Source organism: Dromaius novaehollandiae, chromosome 25 (assembly GCF_036370855.1).
Source record: "Dromaius novaehollandiae isolate bDroNov1 chromosome 25, bDroNov1.hap1, whole genome shotgun sequence".
Classification (NCBI taxonomy): domain Eukaryota; kingdom Metazoa; phylum Chordata; class Aves; order Casuariiformes; family Dromaiidae; genus Dromaius; species Dromaius novaehollandiae.
Genome location: NC_088122.1, coordinates 4,336,578 through 4,353,003, shown reverse-complemented (window position 1 = coordinate 4,353,003; position 16,426 = coordinate 4,336,578). Strand labels below are relative to the sequence as shown.

The following is a 16,426-nucleotide window of genomic DNA, read 5'->3' as shown; positions in this document are numbered from 1 at the left end:
TCGAGAGAGAAATGAATTCAGCTACATGAATCCTTTGTGTAAAAGGCCTTTGTGGAGAAGGCTGTGTTTGGAAGCCTATACTTTAAGGCTATAATTGGAACAAGAGTTTAAACTTAGGGTCAGATCCTTAGCTGGGAAAATCAACACAGTTGCAATTGGACCTGGTAGATTATTTTCACTCTGATAAAACAACCTGTAAACATCCATGTAAAGCAGGCCTGTCCATCCCTTCAGTTAATTAAAATGATTCTTGCTATTCATACTGACCATCATTGAGAGAAAGAAAACATTTCAACCAACTGTCCTTCTGTTTTGTGTAATGACTGGAAAATCCAGTTGTGTCCAAATTTAATTTTGAGCTATAGACAAAAAATATACTTGAAATTTTAGTTTTTAGATGACATCCTGCTATAAGAAAAAGCAATGTCTTAAAAAAAAAAAAAAGTTCTTTATTAAAGAAAATAAAACCTTACCGAATGCAGTCTAGACAGTAGACATAGGTTGCTGACATAAGGTGTCAGATTTTTTGTCCCGTCTCTACTACTTTTTAATCTCATCCAGTTCAATTTTTCTGTTATCTGCTGATTTCTCTGACCTTAGAAAGAGCTATGCTTGAAAAAACTAGTGGCATAAAACCTTCAAATCCCAGCTGCTTCAGACAGGGCAGCAAGTTTGCAGATGTATCCTCAGTTTACAACAAGCAGTTGGCTCTGTTTCCCCCTTTGGAACAACCGAGTGGTAGAGCCGTGCTATCCGTGTGCTCTTCGGCACATCCAGGTCTTCAAAGGATCAGATTTTTCTGCTTTTTTGTGCCAAGTAAGGCTTTCATCTTGCAGAGCATCCATATATGACATTCAGGATGTCAGTGTTTTGGCACCAAGATCCCTTTCCTGGGAGTGAGAACGCTGTGACCTACACCTGACAGATGTTATAATGCACTCCTGTCTGTTCGGTCAAGATTTCTTCAATCATTTCAATCACGTTATCTTTGGGCTGCAGAAGTGAGGTCTCTACAGAAGGAAACTTGTCTCTGTTGCTTACTGGATCTTGCTGCAAAAAGAAAAAAGGTAATTTTAATTTCTTCAGTGAGCCCATCCCTTGTTTCTGTGTATAATCTTAACATCTTCTCTGTTCCACTGCTCTCCCAGACAAGCGATACGTACTTCTGGGGGCTTGGGGGCAAAGTCCTTCTCACAGACATGTGCTATGATGCCAGCAGCCAGTGCGTCACCAAGGACATTGGTCATGGTTCGAAATCGGTCCCTAGAAGAAAGAGAGCCATGAGGTGGAGGTGGCCATGATCTTTTACGGCTTTGGAACAGGTGAACCTTTGTCCCTAATGTCTCTATCACAGTTTTCACTAACAGCAAGCTAAGTACAGTAGTGCTCTCAGCCCTGTGCAAATACAGACTGATGGTACAATGTCTGCTTGAACCCAGTACTGCTAAGGCAGTGCATGCTCATCTTTTTAGTGCACAGAGGTAACTCTGCCACTACCAAAACTTGAGGCATCGCGTATTTTGCTTCAACGTGTGGGTGAGCTGCCTCGGTGCATCATAAAACTCCCCAAGGTGCCTTTTGGGGGAGGAAGTCTTGCATTTGTCTAGCCATAGGCCAAGCACCTCTTCACATCAGTAGGAAGTACCAGCATTACTGTAGCAGGTAGTATAATTGCATACCTGTGGTACTCAACAATTTAACTTCCATTGTGTTTTAGTCTTACAAATTTCATCTGAAAAGTTCAACTTTCTTTTATATGAAAGAATGAGAAAAGCAGCTGTGATACTTGATGCTGTTTCCCACTCTCTCTAGGATGGCTGTGGGGAACAACTCAGCAACCACATGTCAGGTAACTATCAGTATTTACTTTATATGTTTTCTTCACTGAGCAGATTTGCTTCATTTTTATTGTGGTGCTTTAAAATGGTACATTTCACAAAGAGCATATGTTTGGACTTTTATTCTGTTTGTCTATGACAAATGTAGTCAACTATCATTTTTTGTTTCAAGATCAATCTGGTCTTCAACTATCAAGATAGGCATTATCTGCTTAAAATGTAGACTTCCTCACTGTTGGATGCAGTACTTAGAAAATGTCATCCATACCTTTAGAAAAGCTAATGATATTTTAGTTCTGGTGGCATATGTCTTTGAGATAGAAGTTGTCTATCACATGCAGGTTTTTTGCTACATCTGTTCAAAAACTGGCTATCTGATTTTCTGCTGTGATTTGGTGTAGCAACCAATTCGTACTTCAGTTATTTTCTGGTCTGATATGACATTAATCCATAAGTATTTCTTTTTTTCTTTAATCTCTCCCTGCTTTTTTTTATCCCTTTTCTAGTAAGTTAGGAGACAAGAACAGTTCTTTCTAATTGTGAAAATTCCCACATTAAAGTAATAGGAACAGCAAAGTAGATGAGCATATATTCTGGGTAATTGTCAGTGTTAAGTCAATATAAAATATAAACTAATACTAATCTGATTGATTTTTTTAATCTGGAGATCTTGCTTTTGTACTAAAAAAGTTTCTTTCCACCTATTTTGTCTCTTTCTTTCTTGTGGAGATCCTTCTGGGTAGCTTTCATTTCTCCTTGCAGGAAGCCAGAGACCTTTCACACTGTCTTCACATCTTGTTCGTCTTCCAGGGAGAATATTCCACCAAAGCAAATACTTTACCTTCCAACACTTACCTATCCAGCAAATCACTTTCAGAGTCCTATGCTGTCCACTCTCCTTTGCTCACAAAATGGACAGCTTGGAGAAGATTGGGACTTGAGGCATTTCTAGGGAATACAGCAACTAGCAGCCTTATGTGGTAATGTTTCATGAAGACAAGAATACACTTCCGCTTTCCTCCCTCCTTTCTACCTCTCACTCCTTTTGATCTCTTAAAAGTATACATGTACATATCAGAAAGACGGAATTTCTTTGTCCTATTTGAGACCTCCAACAAAAATGTGATATACAATCAGCCAAGAATTTGGATTTTTTTAAAAAAAGCCAAAGCTGTTTTCTTTTTTCTTTCAAATTTGGGACCTTACTCGAGACAGTGCTTGGGTTTCATCACCGCTTATTCCAAATACAGTCCATAATGAGGCTCTAGACAGTGGTGGACATGCCAGAATGGCAATGTCTCCAATCTGCGGTCATTTAGGAGACTATTGGCCTATAGTTATCCTAGACTATTTCAAGAAAATGATAGCTAAATGGAGTCCTACACTTGATTTTCGGCCTTGCTGTGTGATCCCTTAATCTGTGTTTATCTCCATTAGAACTGCTCCAGGAAATCAAAGTACATAAGCATTAGTAGCTGGCACTTAACACCCAACCTTAGCATTGTATATGGCAAATACTTACAAAGCCCAGTCTACAGCAATGATGAGTGTAATATCATCGGTTGGCAGCCCGACAGAAGTTAGCACGATGACCATCGTAACAAGTCCTGACTGGGGGATCCCAGCTGCACCTATGCTGGCTGCTGTTGCTGTTATGCTGCAGGGATAAGAAGGTCATAGCATTATTGTCACAAAGTTTTTCAGGGGGTTTGTTTGCATGACAAAAAAGTTATTAATAAATTTCATTATGTTGATCTAATATCCACCTATTAGGTGACCTGGAATGCTTTGCTGACCTGGAAGGACTTCTCTAAAGTATAGTGAACTCTCACTGTAAAAGTTCATGCTTCTTAGGCTTTCTGTCACTTGCTTAGCTGCCTCCCTTGTCTGCAAACCTACCATTTTAGATCATGAGAGGCATCTAAACTGTTAAACAATTTAGCTCCCCAATCCTGATCTGCGCTGTATGTATGTATGTTTGCTTCCACCTTGCTTTTGGAAGGGACCAACAAGATCTCTGAAAGTGAAGTTCTGTGTTGGGGATAGTTCCCTTCTGGGAGCAATCCCTGATGGAAGAATCGGAGCAGGTCTGGCTTCCTCCATCCTTCCTGGACCTCTTGCTATCAAGGTCCTGGACCTTGTGCCCCCACGTACCTGTGCACATCATGGCCTAAGGCATGCAATAGGTATTTTTGGCTTTGTGCTTAGAAAACACCATTCTGTTGGCTCTGCACTGGGCTCTGGGCCAATTTTTTTCTGTTCTTGCATCACTTTTAACTGGTCAGTTCTGTGTCTAGTTTCACACCCACATTTGCAAAAGACTTGTTCAAGCACTGTTCGGGGGCAGAGCAAAGTCAAGAACAAGCAGTCAAAGGCAGATTTAGATGTCAGTGTTACCAAGGGGGTGTCTGTGGAACTAAACTTAGGACATGAATGAGCTGTGGAGTGTTTCAGTGCAGAGACTGTACGATGCAGAGCAGGTAAGTGGAAAAAAATGGATGCAGGGGGAAAAACAGTTGGCCATATGGACAAGCAACAAAGAATCAAATTCTGTTTCGTGTTTCACTGTAAACTGCCTGAGGGAGTTTGGGGTAGATACTTGGCCAAAATTCTAAAGGAAGTTTTTCAAACCTCAGAGAGGGTTTTTCCAATTTTTGGATGCAGAGTTTGGGATTTTCACTGTTTCAGGTTAGGTAGCTCCCACCCAAAGTTACTAAATGTTTGAAATATTATTTACATATTTTTATCTAGATAGGTGCTTTATTTCTCTTCATAAAATGAGGATATTTCATTCTCGAAGAGGAATAAATTATACTAGTATAAACACTACTATGCTAATATTATTCATGCATACTGTGGATGTTGAGCTTTTTAGCTGTGCTGTTTTAGTTAGCAGTCTACTTTTTAACTACAGAACCAAAGCTTTCCCTAGCATACAGTGTAAAAGAGCTCATATTACACTGCTACTTTTTCTATTATTCAGCTTTCCAGCAAAGTTAACTTTGGATATGCTGTAGAAAGATCTCTGCTAAATGGGAAACTTGTGAGATGTTGTAATAACATCTATCAACATGAACAGAGATAAATAGTTCAAGTACTGAAAAAAAAAATTACCTTATAGTTATAATTTGTCCCAAATCCAAATCGTACTCATTAACCTGAGCAATAAAGATAGCAGCGACTGCTTCATACAGCGCGGTGCCATCCATATTTATGGTCGCACCGACGGGAAGGACAAATCGAGCCACTCGTCTGTCTATTCCGTTGTTTTCCAGAAGACACTTCAGGGTGATGGGCAAGGTTGCTGAGCTGCAGGACAAGAAATGGTGAGTGTTTCTTATCTGTGTGTTTTGTGTTGAGCACTCTACCAGCTGTATTAACACACAGTGTAGAAATACAGGTCCTCCGGGGGTTAAATGCAGCAGCAGTGTTATACAAGTTGCTATGGCGAAGGAAGGAAGGACACATTTCTTCAACTGATGCTACCTGGAGAACGTATGTAATTTGCCAAGCAATCAGCTGTTAGAAACTCTCTGTGTAATGAGCCTGCTTTTGTCTGTTATACCTACAAGATAGATAAATGTCCAGAATGTCACGTCAGCATTCAAAGAGATCACTCTGGATGGAGAGCTTCATGTGACAGTTACAACTGTTTGTTGTACGTCCCTGTTCCCCCAGCTAATCTGGCAACACCTTGAATATTGGCCTGAGGCAGAATTTGTCAGCATTGGCAATGCTGGTGTTCCAGCCAGACTCCTTTATCTCTGGTTTGTCTCCTGCATACTACGAGTATCTAGTACCCCACTGACCTTTCTTTCTTGTTTCTTTCTAGCAAGAAGATATGAGATGTAACACAGGAGTTGGGATAAGGAAGCAGAAGGACCAAGACAGAATGGAAGAAAGGAAAAGAGTGCAGAAAAGAAGTTGATGGGATTACGAACGCTTAAACTGTAAACTCTTTGAGAGAGGGACCCTCTTTTCATTTTATTGTGTGCAGTGAATGAAACAACAGCCCACAATCGATCGCTGAGGGGGGTCTGTCAGCAGACTGCAGGACTGTAACAAGGCAAACAGGTTTCCCGCTGTCCTCTACACTGGCAGCTCTTCAGCTCACCTAGCTGGCTCTAAAGCAGCAGCTGTCCTACGGACAGCATGGTGAAATAGAAAGCTTCTGCTATTATGGTGGTGGCACTGCAGAAATCCGTATTAACCTCTGGGTTTTGCCAGAAGGCCCAGGAGCTCTGCGCTTTGCAGAGCAGTTATGTTCTGAAAAGGTTGTTCCTAGAGAAACTGTGCAGCAAACTGGGCCTGCTTTATGTCCTCTCCTAGGAGCAGAGAGGAAGAAACGTGTCTCCAAGGCAGGCAGGGAGCTGATGATTGTGGTTAAATGGCAGAGAAGAAGAAGCAGGGATGGATCCATTTTTCATGAAGGGCAGAGGGAGGATAGAAGGGCACGTGCTGTGCTCTTCCCTCTTTGGGGGTAATCTGAAGAGCAGTGGGCTCTCCCGTTTTCTGATAAATCTGATTTTGCACCCTTGAAAAACGCAAAGGCGCTGCTTTAACAGGACACTTGCGTCTCTCTGCAAGGCCCTTCTGCTTCAGAGGTACAGAGATGGAGACCCAAGTTTGGGAAAAGATCAGGTAGTAATATTAGCAGAAGAGTCCTGCAGAGGTTGGGGGGGGGGGGGGGGAGCAAACCTGTATGGTTTTACTGGGATTATGGAGAGAAAAAGCATTACTTGAGAGAGGCCAGAAAGACCCTTTAGCTGGTCAGATGTTTTCTAAGAAAACTATTTTAACTTGTCTGTCTTTCAGAAAGAGTGATAGTTTCTGATGTAAAGTTTCTTCATTGTTTTAAAGTATGTCTGTCAATAAAAACTACATAGAGGAAAAAAATGATCAAACATTATCAAAATGGTTGTGGTTAGAAAAAGATAGACAAAACTTTTCCTTGGGGGAGCTTGGGATACACAGTAGTTAATTAAGTTTCAATAAGGTGTTCAGTAGATGTTTTGGTGTTTTCAATTAAAATTCAGGACCATAACAGCATACTTTTTAAAGCATGTAAAAGTCCTATTTTGAATTCTTTGAAAGAAAACTAACTGCAATAATTGAAAACAAGTGCATACGCAAACATCGTTGCTTTGTTCTGGGAAAACACCAGGAGAGAGTGAGCAGGAGAGAACAGTGGGAGCTGGATGGATCTGAAGATGCATTTTTGAAAAACTGTTTATTATGCATTGCTTAGATGTTTGTGTCTGTAGCTGCTGCACACAGCCAGGTCTCCCAGAGCTAAACCAGGTTCATTTTCAGGTGTTTCAGTGTATTTAGTAAACAGAGGCCACTTTTTTCATACCTGGAAGATGTAGCTAAGGCAATCAGCAAGGCTTGCAGTATTCCCTGGATGAAAGCAAAGGGGTTTTTCTTGGTGATGAGCATGAAAAGCAAAGGTAAGAGAACAAGTCCATGGATGACTAGCCCTGACACTACTGTAATGGCGTACAGTCCCAGCTTCTTTCCTATAACGGATGGATCTTCCATCTCCAAGATCTTCCCAGCAATGAGAAATACAATGCCAAAAGGGAAGTACCTGCAAAGAAGAATAAAAATTAATTTGAGGATGCAGTAATCATTTAAGCACTACGTGGCAGTTGTTGCAGTCTTTGGTGCAGTGGGATGCAGTCATGCTAAAATAAATCCAGTGTTCAAAATAGATATTATAAGGTTGCATACCTTACGTGTCTCTAGTCAAAATACAGTGTTTTAAAAGAATATAAAAGTTGCAAAGTCAAGCGCTCAAAGTTTAGGAATTCTAGAATTAGGTTGCTTTTTGCAAGCTTTATTCAGCACTGTGCCTGCAAGCACTAGAATGGAAGCTTTGATTATGTGGTCCTATCTCATTCTTTTTCCCCCACAAAAACCTGTCTTTTTCAGGATGCACAATAGATGGCCAGCATGTGCTGGTTCACATGCCCCCATGAAGGTTTTCTCTCTGCAGTTAATGAGCATCACCATACATAGGCAACTCAGCTAGGAATCATCACATTTTGCTAATGTTATGTTGATTGCGGAAAGGGCAATATTTTATCCTCCAGAGTTTTAATCCCCCAAAGCTTCCTTTTCTGTAGGCATGTGACTGACATTACTATTAATTAGCAGGCAAGAAACTACTCAGTTGAATCAAGCAGGAACAGATTTACCAGACTGCCATTGAGACGATTTTCATAACCGCTTCATTCAGACACTGGCACACGTTAACTAGTGGGGCTCCTCGCTCACCCATTCTTCCCAGGAGAAGTCCTGCAAAAAGCACATTGATTTATATTATTAAATAGTAGGAAATAATAGTGTGTAAAATGCTAAGTATCACAGAAGGTCAGACTAAATACGAATTTCCACAAATGCCTTATGAATCATGGTGATTACAACAGTGTCGAGGCAGCAGCCAGCCACACTGTTACAACGTGGTACAAAGATGGAGAAGAAGATAGTCCCCCCCAATGAGGAGTTCATAAATGTGTTCGTGTCGTCTGTGGTTAAATTAATTCCTCTTGAACCTGCCTTTCAGAATGAGACTGACCGACCTGCTGAACAGCAATTGAGCTTCAAAGAATGGTTTTACTAACAGCCCAGAGGTCCAGCTCCAGCAGTCCGTGGGAGCCCACTTTCCCAGAAGTGCCCTAATCCGTTTTGGGCAAAAGTGGGGGTGAGTTCAGCTTGGTGGCCTGGGCTAACTCAGGTGATTTTCTGCTAAGTTAGGAAGCTCTGATCTCAACACCCACACTGGCAAGGTGGTGGGGCGGTAATCTCGGAAGAGAAAAGCAGCTTCTCTTTGCTCATTCGGCTGGGCCGGAGGAGGGCACGTGTTCTGCATCCGAGAGGTCTGTATGTTCCCTGTGGACAGGGGACCACATGAAGTCAGTGGTCTGCAGATCATGCTCATCATGGGGACAAGAGTTCACCACAGACATCTCTTTTCATCTTCAAGGATCCTTAAGTGGGTCTGTCTCTGCCCAGCCCCACTTCACCCATCTCCTCCAGGCCAGTCACTGTATCATAGCCTTTAAAATTGGGCAGGCCCCTCTGCCTCTGATGGCAATCCCATGTGCTCCATCGGTATTCTCCCTTGCTCTTCTGACTACACTACCTCTACCCTCTAAATCCTCTAATTGGCTTTTTGGTTCCTCACACACTAAGTTCAAGATCCTTGCCCTCACCTCTTAATCTTCACGTAATCCTGCCCCCACAATAATCTCATTTCCTTCTGCTCTTTTCTCTCCTGATTCCTCTCTTTCTCGCTCAGCTTTGCACCTAGTGTCATTTTATCTCATGCTTTGAGTCGTCTCCAAGTTCTTGCTTCCAATAATTCTTTCTGTCCTTTAAGCCTATTTCATCCCTGTACCTTTCACTTGTTCCTGCTCCTTCTTCCTTCCTTAAATTTCTGCCCAGCACCTTGTCCATGTTGTTTTGTAAGCTGTTCAATACAGGGAGCTTTTCTTATTTTCTGCATAAAAAGCTGATATAAATTTCTGTGGATTTATAAGTGGCATTTGCTAAATTTGACTCAATTTTCAAATGCCACCCGCTCAGTGAGCTTGAGCACTATGCCAGGGTGAAGGGTTTGGACTGTTCATAACTAGCAGTTTCCCAGGCAGAATCTGCAAAAGTTATAGTTCACTTTAATAAACTTCACAAAATGGACCATCCAGCTGGTATTAACTTTTTTAAACCCTCAGGAAACATGCTCAGACTATGAAGGCTCATAGTGAAAATCTGGAGAGGAAACAGCCTTCTCCATGCATAAAGATCCATTGTAACACCCTTCTGTGAGCTCTTTAGTCACAGCACCGAGGAAGGTGGTGTCATAAGCTCTGTGCTGTGCCCAGTTCTCGAAGGACGAGCAGTTGGAAGGGAAATGGCCAGTCCTGGTACCTCTGAGCATCCCTGGCTCGATATGCAGCCCAGTGGCCACAGCGGTTATCACTCTGGGTTGCAACCACCATTAAATATCCCTGCAAGTGTGGTCATGGAGTAGCATGAAGACTGATTCTCTATTTAACAAGTACCTATTGTTGCTGAGAAGATAACGATTCCCAAGACATTCATCTCATTGCTGGTCCCAGGCAGGGTTCTGTAGGTCATTTCGGGAGATGGCGTAATCTCAAGAAACACAGGCCGATGGATTTCTGGGTTTTCATCATCGGGTGCAAAGTAAATAAAACTGAGAGATTTCCCTAGGATCTTTTTAAGGCTCGGAGACTTCACCACCGGCACAAGAACGGTTCGATACTGGAACAAGAAAAAAGAAGTGAGGTCAGTGTCCTGCTGGCAATAGGCTCCATCTTGCTCTAAATTCAGTGCCAAAGCCATCACTAGCTCAAATGGTCCTGGAGGTTCAAAGCTTGCTTTTCAGGCACTAAATTGATGTAAGAAAGAAAAGCAAGGAAGGAAGGAAACTATAATTATTCCCTGCGAATTGCAGCACAGCCATGTTCAAGGCACATCTCCTCTCTTGTGGCTCTTATTTTTCCCCCATTTTTTCCCCCCTTTTCTGGCCGCATGGGAAGAGATGTTGTGTGGTTTTGAACAGCAGCCTTTCCAGATGGAGGGCAGGCAGGGGTGTCCTGAGGCTCGGTGTCCCCCACCAGCAGTGATGCTAGCACGGCCAACGATCACCCGATCTGCCCACCCTGTGCCCCGCACCCTCAGCAAGGAGTGCCCACGCTGGGGTGGGTGGAAACCGGCCGGGGCAGCAGGCAGGGCTGGGAGGGAGGCGGAGGGAAGGAAAGGGAAGGGGCTCGTGGCCAGGCGGTGGCTGGGGAAGGGCCGAGGCCAGGGACAGCAGCCCTGTCCAGAGCTGGGTGCTGTCCCAGCATCTCCAGAGCTTTGAGCTGACTGCAGCCCTGGAGCCAGGTGACTCACCTGCTGAAATGAAGCTTCGATGAGATTGGAAGGAAACATGTTCCTGTAAGAGAGTAATTGTGCAGAGGTTAAAGCACCTCGTGAGCCCACAGGGAGCCTGGGAAGTTCCTCTGGTGGGCGAGAGGCCGAGAGGACCGTTACAGCTGACGCCTGCTTGATGTTCTCAGCGCAAGCCAGGGGAAAGCGAGGCTGGTCTGTGAGCGAGGAACAGGGCTGTGGATCACAAATGTAAACTGGGTTCACAGAAAGCTGGATGCTGGGAAGGAGGTCTGGCATCTCCAGCTCCCTCTTCAGAACTGGACCAGCTGCAAAGCTAGTACAGGTTGCTCAGAGCCTTGTCCAGTCGACCAAACGTCTCCAGAAATGGAGATTCCCTCCCTGCCCCAGTGCTGCACCACTTTTGCTAGTTAACACTAGTTCACTTTTAGTGCTTTAATCCAGCACTGGGCCAACTCCTGCTCGTTTTCACCTTGCAAAGCTCAAGGAGCTGCAGGGCTTGGTATATCACAGCCTGGACTGCAAAGGAAGAGCCTCCAAACTTTGCATTTCAGTGTGAGCAGGGCACTGAAATTGTGCGACGTACCTGATTAAATCCAGTAAAGCATCGGCAGAGCTGAGCACCACTTTCCTCACAGAATATTCCTCCTTCTGGGCCGCTGCACCAGGGTGGATGCTGACCACGAGGATGATCCCGATGGTCACGGCCATGAAGGTTGTCCAGAGATAGTAGGTGATTGTGATCACTCCCATCTTCCCGCAAGCCTTGGAGTCCATGGTGGCCAGCCCGGACATGAGGCTGGAACAGAAAACATGGTGGTCAGCATCCGCTCCCGTAACTGCACAAGGTGCACCTGATGGACCAGATCTCCAACATGCAACAAGTTTCCATAGCTGCTCCTCTTACCAGTGCTTAAAGGTGTCACCGAGCTCTTGCACATTGGTGTGCCTGGGTGGTAGCTCTCCACGGGATCCGGCTGGCTGCCCCCAGGCTCCCTGGACAGGCGGGGGGGGGCAGCTCCGGGGTGTGCAGGAGACAGCTGTGTGTCCCTTTACAAGGTCTGGCCATTTTTGTTGTTTTCCAAGGGATAACAAGTAATACTCTTATCATGTTTTGATAGTGAATAACTAATGCTCTTCTTGTTCTGTACGATATTGTCTGCTTAAACCTCTGACGCACTGATGCTGCAACTGCACATCTCTATTGACATCAAAGAATGGTATTAACAAGGTTTATAAAATCCTGATGGGGACAGACCCAACTTGCCCAAGGTAAGAGCAAGCCACTGGTTCGGACTTCGTGTACACATAAGCTCTCCTAAGAACTAGCCCATAAGCTACTTTTAAACAAAACTGGGCTAAAAATAGAGAGGGTATTACAGGCCACGAGCCCAGTAGTGAGAGCAGAGCAGGCTGGCTGTGTGCTGGTGGGGCCAGCAGTCATGGCAAACAGGGGTGTTGTGGGGTTGCAACGTGGGACCATGTTGGTGGTACTGCAGTGGTGGGACCGTGGTGGTGGGACCGTGGTGGAAGGGCTGCGGTGGCCCCAAGCAGCCTCCGTGGCAGAAGCAAAGAGAGAGGCTGAAAAAGCAATGTGGACGTTGGAGCTTTCCAGCGTGAGGTAGAAGGAGCCCAGCTTGCTGAGCTCCCTGCAGAGAAGGGGAAAAGGTGCCGTGGTCGCTGCGGAGAGGCACCTGGAGCAGCAAGGCAGCAGGGCCGGCTTCTGCAGCGACTGCACAGCCTCCGAATGTCACATCCAGCCAGGACAAATCCAGCCCCCTAAACAGCCACGGTCCCCTATGGCACGGTGCGTAGAGGGAAGCAGCAAATTCACCACCATGTAGTAATTAAATAAGAAAAAAGCCCGGTTTCATCCAGCTTGTGAGAGGAACGCTGCAGGCTGCGGGTGCTTCCCGATGCTCAGAGCCCCGGCGGCCCTGACCGCGGGCAGGAGGGTGGGCGGCTGCGCTCTGCCCCAGCAGCCATCCCCGCGCCGCCCTGTCCGCTCCCGAAAGGAAGCTCCCGGGACAAAATATCATTACGCTGCGATGAGGGCTGGGAACACCCCGAGTGCTAAAAAGCCAGGCAGCAGGACAGAAGAGGAGACATGAAATACTGAAAGGAAAAAGAAAGCAACTCTGTGAGGGCTGATACAGAAAATGCCAAGTGTGGCCAGGATAGAGACCACGGCGCTCCCAAAATAAACCAAAGGCAAAGCAGACAGTGAGCAAACCGAAAAAACAAGAGAGAAGTGGGACGTCCCCAAATGAACAAAGAGCTAAGTGCTTGGGTGTTTTCTATGCCCAGTGTACCAGCGATTGCGTAGAGTATGTAAAGCAATCCAAGCTCTTCAAAATCAGATTTAGGCTTAAAGGTAACTCTGTTTCTTATTTCTACAGCTGGACAGGCTGATAGAAGTGGGTTTTGCAAACATGAACCACAGTATTGAGCAATACTTGCAGTTTCCATCTGAACCTTCTCAAAATCCTCTCTAAGGAAATCTACTTTCGGTGTAAACATCTGCCAGCTGTCAACAGCCTGCAGACGGGCCAGGCAGACGGACGGACACACAAAGGAAGGAAGCACCCAAACCAGTGCAGGTATCTGCACCAGTGCAGGTGTCCACCAAGCCCAGGTGATGCAGCTCAGTCATATCCTGCAGCTAAATTCAGCACCCTCCTAATTCCCTGCCGCGTGGAGAGCCTCGTGCTGTGCTCTCCGACCAGGGTACCGGGAAGTTCACACGAAATCACCCAGAGCCCAGATGAGCACGCTCGGTTTTATTGGACTTTCTGTGCAACCTTCTTGAGCTGCTGAAAGAGGCTCTCGGGCTGGGCCCCAAGGCCCAAACCATTCCCGTACGCACCCGTGCTGCCCCGGCTGGGCGTCTGCCTGAGCCTGCAGAGAGCCAGGAAGAACAGCCCGAGAATCAAACACTCCTTCCTCGTACGCACGTCGCTGCTTATGATGCTTAACTCCAAAGTCTGGACAGCTTAATCTTTGGGCTATTATCTGCTTCGCTTGCGGCTTTTCTAGCAAAGCATAAAGAACCCAACCTATCCAGACCTCTGCCGAGCCCAGGCCCCAGACCGCAGAGGGGTCGTTCCCAATGCCTGCATCCCGCCGAGCCCTGGAGCAGCGGCACGGTGGGACCCGGTGACAACGGGATAGAGCAAACGTCCAGCTCCGCAGGCTTTAGCATTTGTTAAAGCCTCAGTCTAAGACAAGCAGGAGCAGCTTTGGAAAGCCAGTGCCTGTCCCCCTTGTGCTCCTGCTCAGCCTCGCCTGGATGGGTGCTCGTGAGACCCGTGCGGCAGAGGCGAGTGTGGCCATGGGATCACCGCTGTGCAACCTGTCGATCCCTGGCATGTTCTGTTCCCCAGGTTAGACCCTGGAGAAGGGGAGCAGGACCCATCCAACGTGACAGCAAGGTGGTCCTTCTGAAGCAGAAGAACATGTCTTACCTCGAGGTGATGAGGGGCAGGATCAGCATCTTTAGCATCCTCATGAGGAGCTCTCCAGGAAAGGAAAAATACTGCTTCTCCTGTGCAGAAACAGAGCAATTGCATCAGGCAGCAGCTGAGAATGACACTGATCTTGAGTCAAGGGCTCAAACTTGACAAATCTGCCTTTTCCTAACATCCTTGGGCCCTCAGCGCACAGCAGGGCTGGAGGGAGCAAGGTGGCCCAGGTCACTGCATGCAGCCGGTGTGCTTCAGGGGTTTGAGCTGTGATGGCTGTAGGAAGGGGCTGGCACAAGACAGCTGCAAACCTGGGGCTTGGCCAGGGCCCAGCTCAAGGCCCAGGGAGTCGTCCTCAGTCCAGACTGACCCAGCTCAGCGCAGCCAGAGGACGTGCTGGGCCAAGAGTCCCTGCCGCGGGCGGCAAGGTGTTTGGGGCAGGGGACTGGAAGCAGCGAGAACGAGAGCTCGGTGCGTGCTGAGCAACAGGCTGCTGGGCTTGGTGCAAGGCAGGGCGTGAGGGCAGGGCGATGGGGCAGGTCACGGCAGGAGCCCCATGGCTCTGCCAGGCCCACAGCTTGGTTCAGACCCCGGGGGCCAGGAGCACCGCGGGAGGCCGGCCGAGCTCGCACGGGCACGTGCACCGGGACCCGCGGAGATTACGTCTTGCTTTGCTTAAGTAACAGAATCATCTCTGCTATGGACAGTGATGCCGAAACTCTTAATTGAAGTGACAAGACGTTGCTAAATCCTTGCAGATTAAACAGGGATGTTCCAGCACCAGCCAAGCTCTGCGCTGTAACAACGAGCACATGGAGCATCCTGCATCCCTGGCTGTGCCAGCCCCGGGCAAAGATCAGGAGTGAGCCACAGCCAAGATGCTCAGTGTCCTTAAAGCCATATGGATTTTAGTGCTGTGACATCTAACAGTGCAATGCTCCTAGGAAGTGCTGAGCAATCAAACCTTTTCGGCACATTTTTCCTCCAATGAAGTAGTCTCCAAGGATCTGGGGAAGGAGGTGGCCCTGGAGCCCGCCAACTCTCAGCTGGCCCCGTATTTATTTTCTGCTCCTTTTCCAGGGGTGGTAATGGGCTTTCTGTACGTGCTTCGCTTTTTCCTCTGCCCGGCCTTTGGACAGAGTGACAAGAACCACAAAACAGCTCGTTCCTGGGGACGCCAAGGCAGCCCTGCTATTTTGCACCGGGGGGAGTTTGCTGCTGAGCATCAAACCCCAGATCAGGGCAGCTGGGCAGGAAAGACCCCCCCTTTCCCATCCCCGTCCCTCCCTGGAGGCTCTTCCAGCCCCGGGGATCCAGCCGGTGCCTCTCCCCATTCGTCCACAGCCCAACGCGGAGCCCCGCACCCGGCCACGCTGGCGTAAATAACTCCACTCCCAGCAGAGGGAGGCAGGATTTGTCCTGCTCAGGGCTGGTGGCTTTTATAAATGGTGCTTGGACAAAAAAAAAAAAAAAACAACCCAAAACAGGGAAAAGCCTTCACTGAAAGGTTATTTCCTTGAGCAGGAGCATGTGCCTTGAGTTTCTCAGGCCGTACGTGGAGCTGTGCCCATCCGTGTCCCTCGGCTGCACGTGTCAGGACCGGGGTCCACCTCTTCCCCATCGCTCCGGTCCCCGTCCCCAGCGATGTCCCACTTACCAGCTCCGTCAGCTCCAGAGCCCGCAGCAAAAATCCCAGGAGGCATCCGGTGACAACGGACAGCATTGAAAGAGTCAACAGGCCATTTTTGCGCCAGAAAGCCTGTATCCACCTCCAGACGCTCAGGAAACCAGCGGACAGTGAGTTTAACAAAGCTTTTTTGAAGCGCTCCCACATGATCCTCTTCAGCCGTCCAGAAGGTGCCCCGTGGAGCAGGTCCTCGCGACGGCCCCGGTGCCGCCGGGCTGGCTCATCATTCCGGGAACCAGCTCCACGGACAACTGCCCTTTGCCAGGGAGCGCCGGAGCCGAGCGCGCTGCGTGGCTAATCCCCGGGACCGGGCAGCGCTGCGCTGCTATTTGGGAACCTTTCTCCCTAATGGGCAGTGACGTCTTCAACTGGTTAATCTGGGCTTGGCTTTCTAGTCAGCTCCACGAAAGCCTGGCGCCAAGCCCTGCCGCGTTAACCCTTGATGGCTGCGTGGCTGCACCAGCTGCAGCCGCTTCCCCTGCCGTGGGATCAGGTCGTGCGCTGAGGCTGAGGGCAGGAAT

General features: G+C 47.3%; 1 protein-coding gene and 1 long non-coding RNA gene across 2 annotated transcripts; one reads left to right on the top strand and one right to left on the bottom strand.

The window, feature by feature from the left end:
• Positions 1-912: 912 nt before the first annotated feature.
• LOC112986222 (excitatory amino acid transporter 5-like) lies at positions 913-16,052 on the bottom strand. Its single transcript, XM_026105388.2, has 11 exons — positions 15,876-16,052; positions 14,222-14,301; positions 11,344-11,556; positions 10,761-10,803; positions 9,905-10,127; positions 8,039-8,138; positions 7,195-7,428; positions 4,953-5,147; positions 3,361-3,495; positions 1,164-1,263; positions 913-1,050 (listed from the first exon to the last, which is right to left on the bottom strand). The coding sequence occupies exons 1-11, from the start codon at positions 16,050-16,052 to the stop codon at positions 913-915; spliced, it is 1,638 nt and encodes a 545-aa protein (XP_025961173.2).
• Positions 1,330-6,734, top strand: LOC112986225 (uncharacterized). The gene is made up of 3 exons (XR_003259961.2): positions 1,330-1,849; positions 5,114-5,164; positions 5,671-6,734. It is a non-coding gene; the product is annotated as an uncharacterized LOC112986225 (long non-coding RNA).
• Positions 16,053-16,426: the final 374 nt, after the last annotated feature.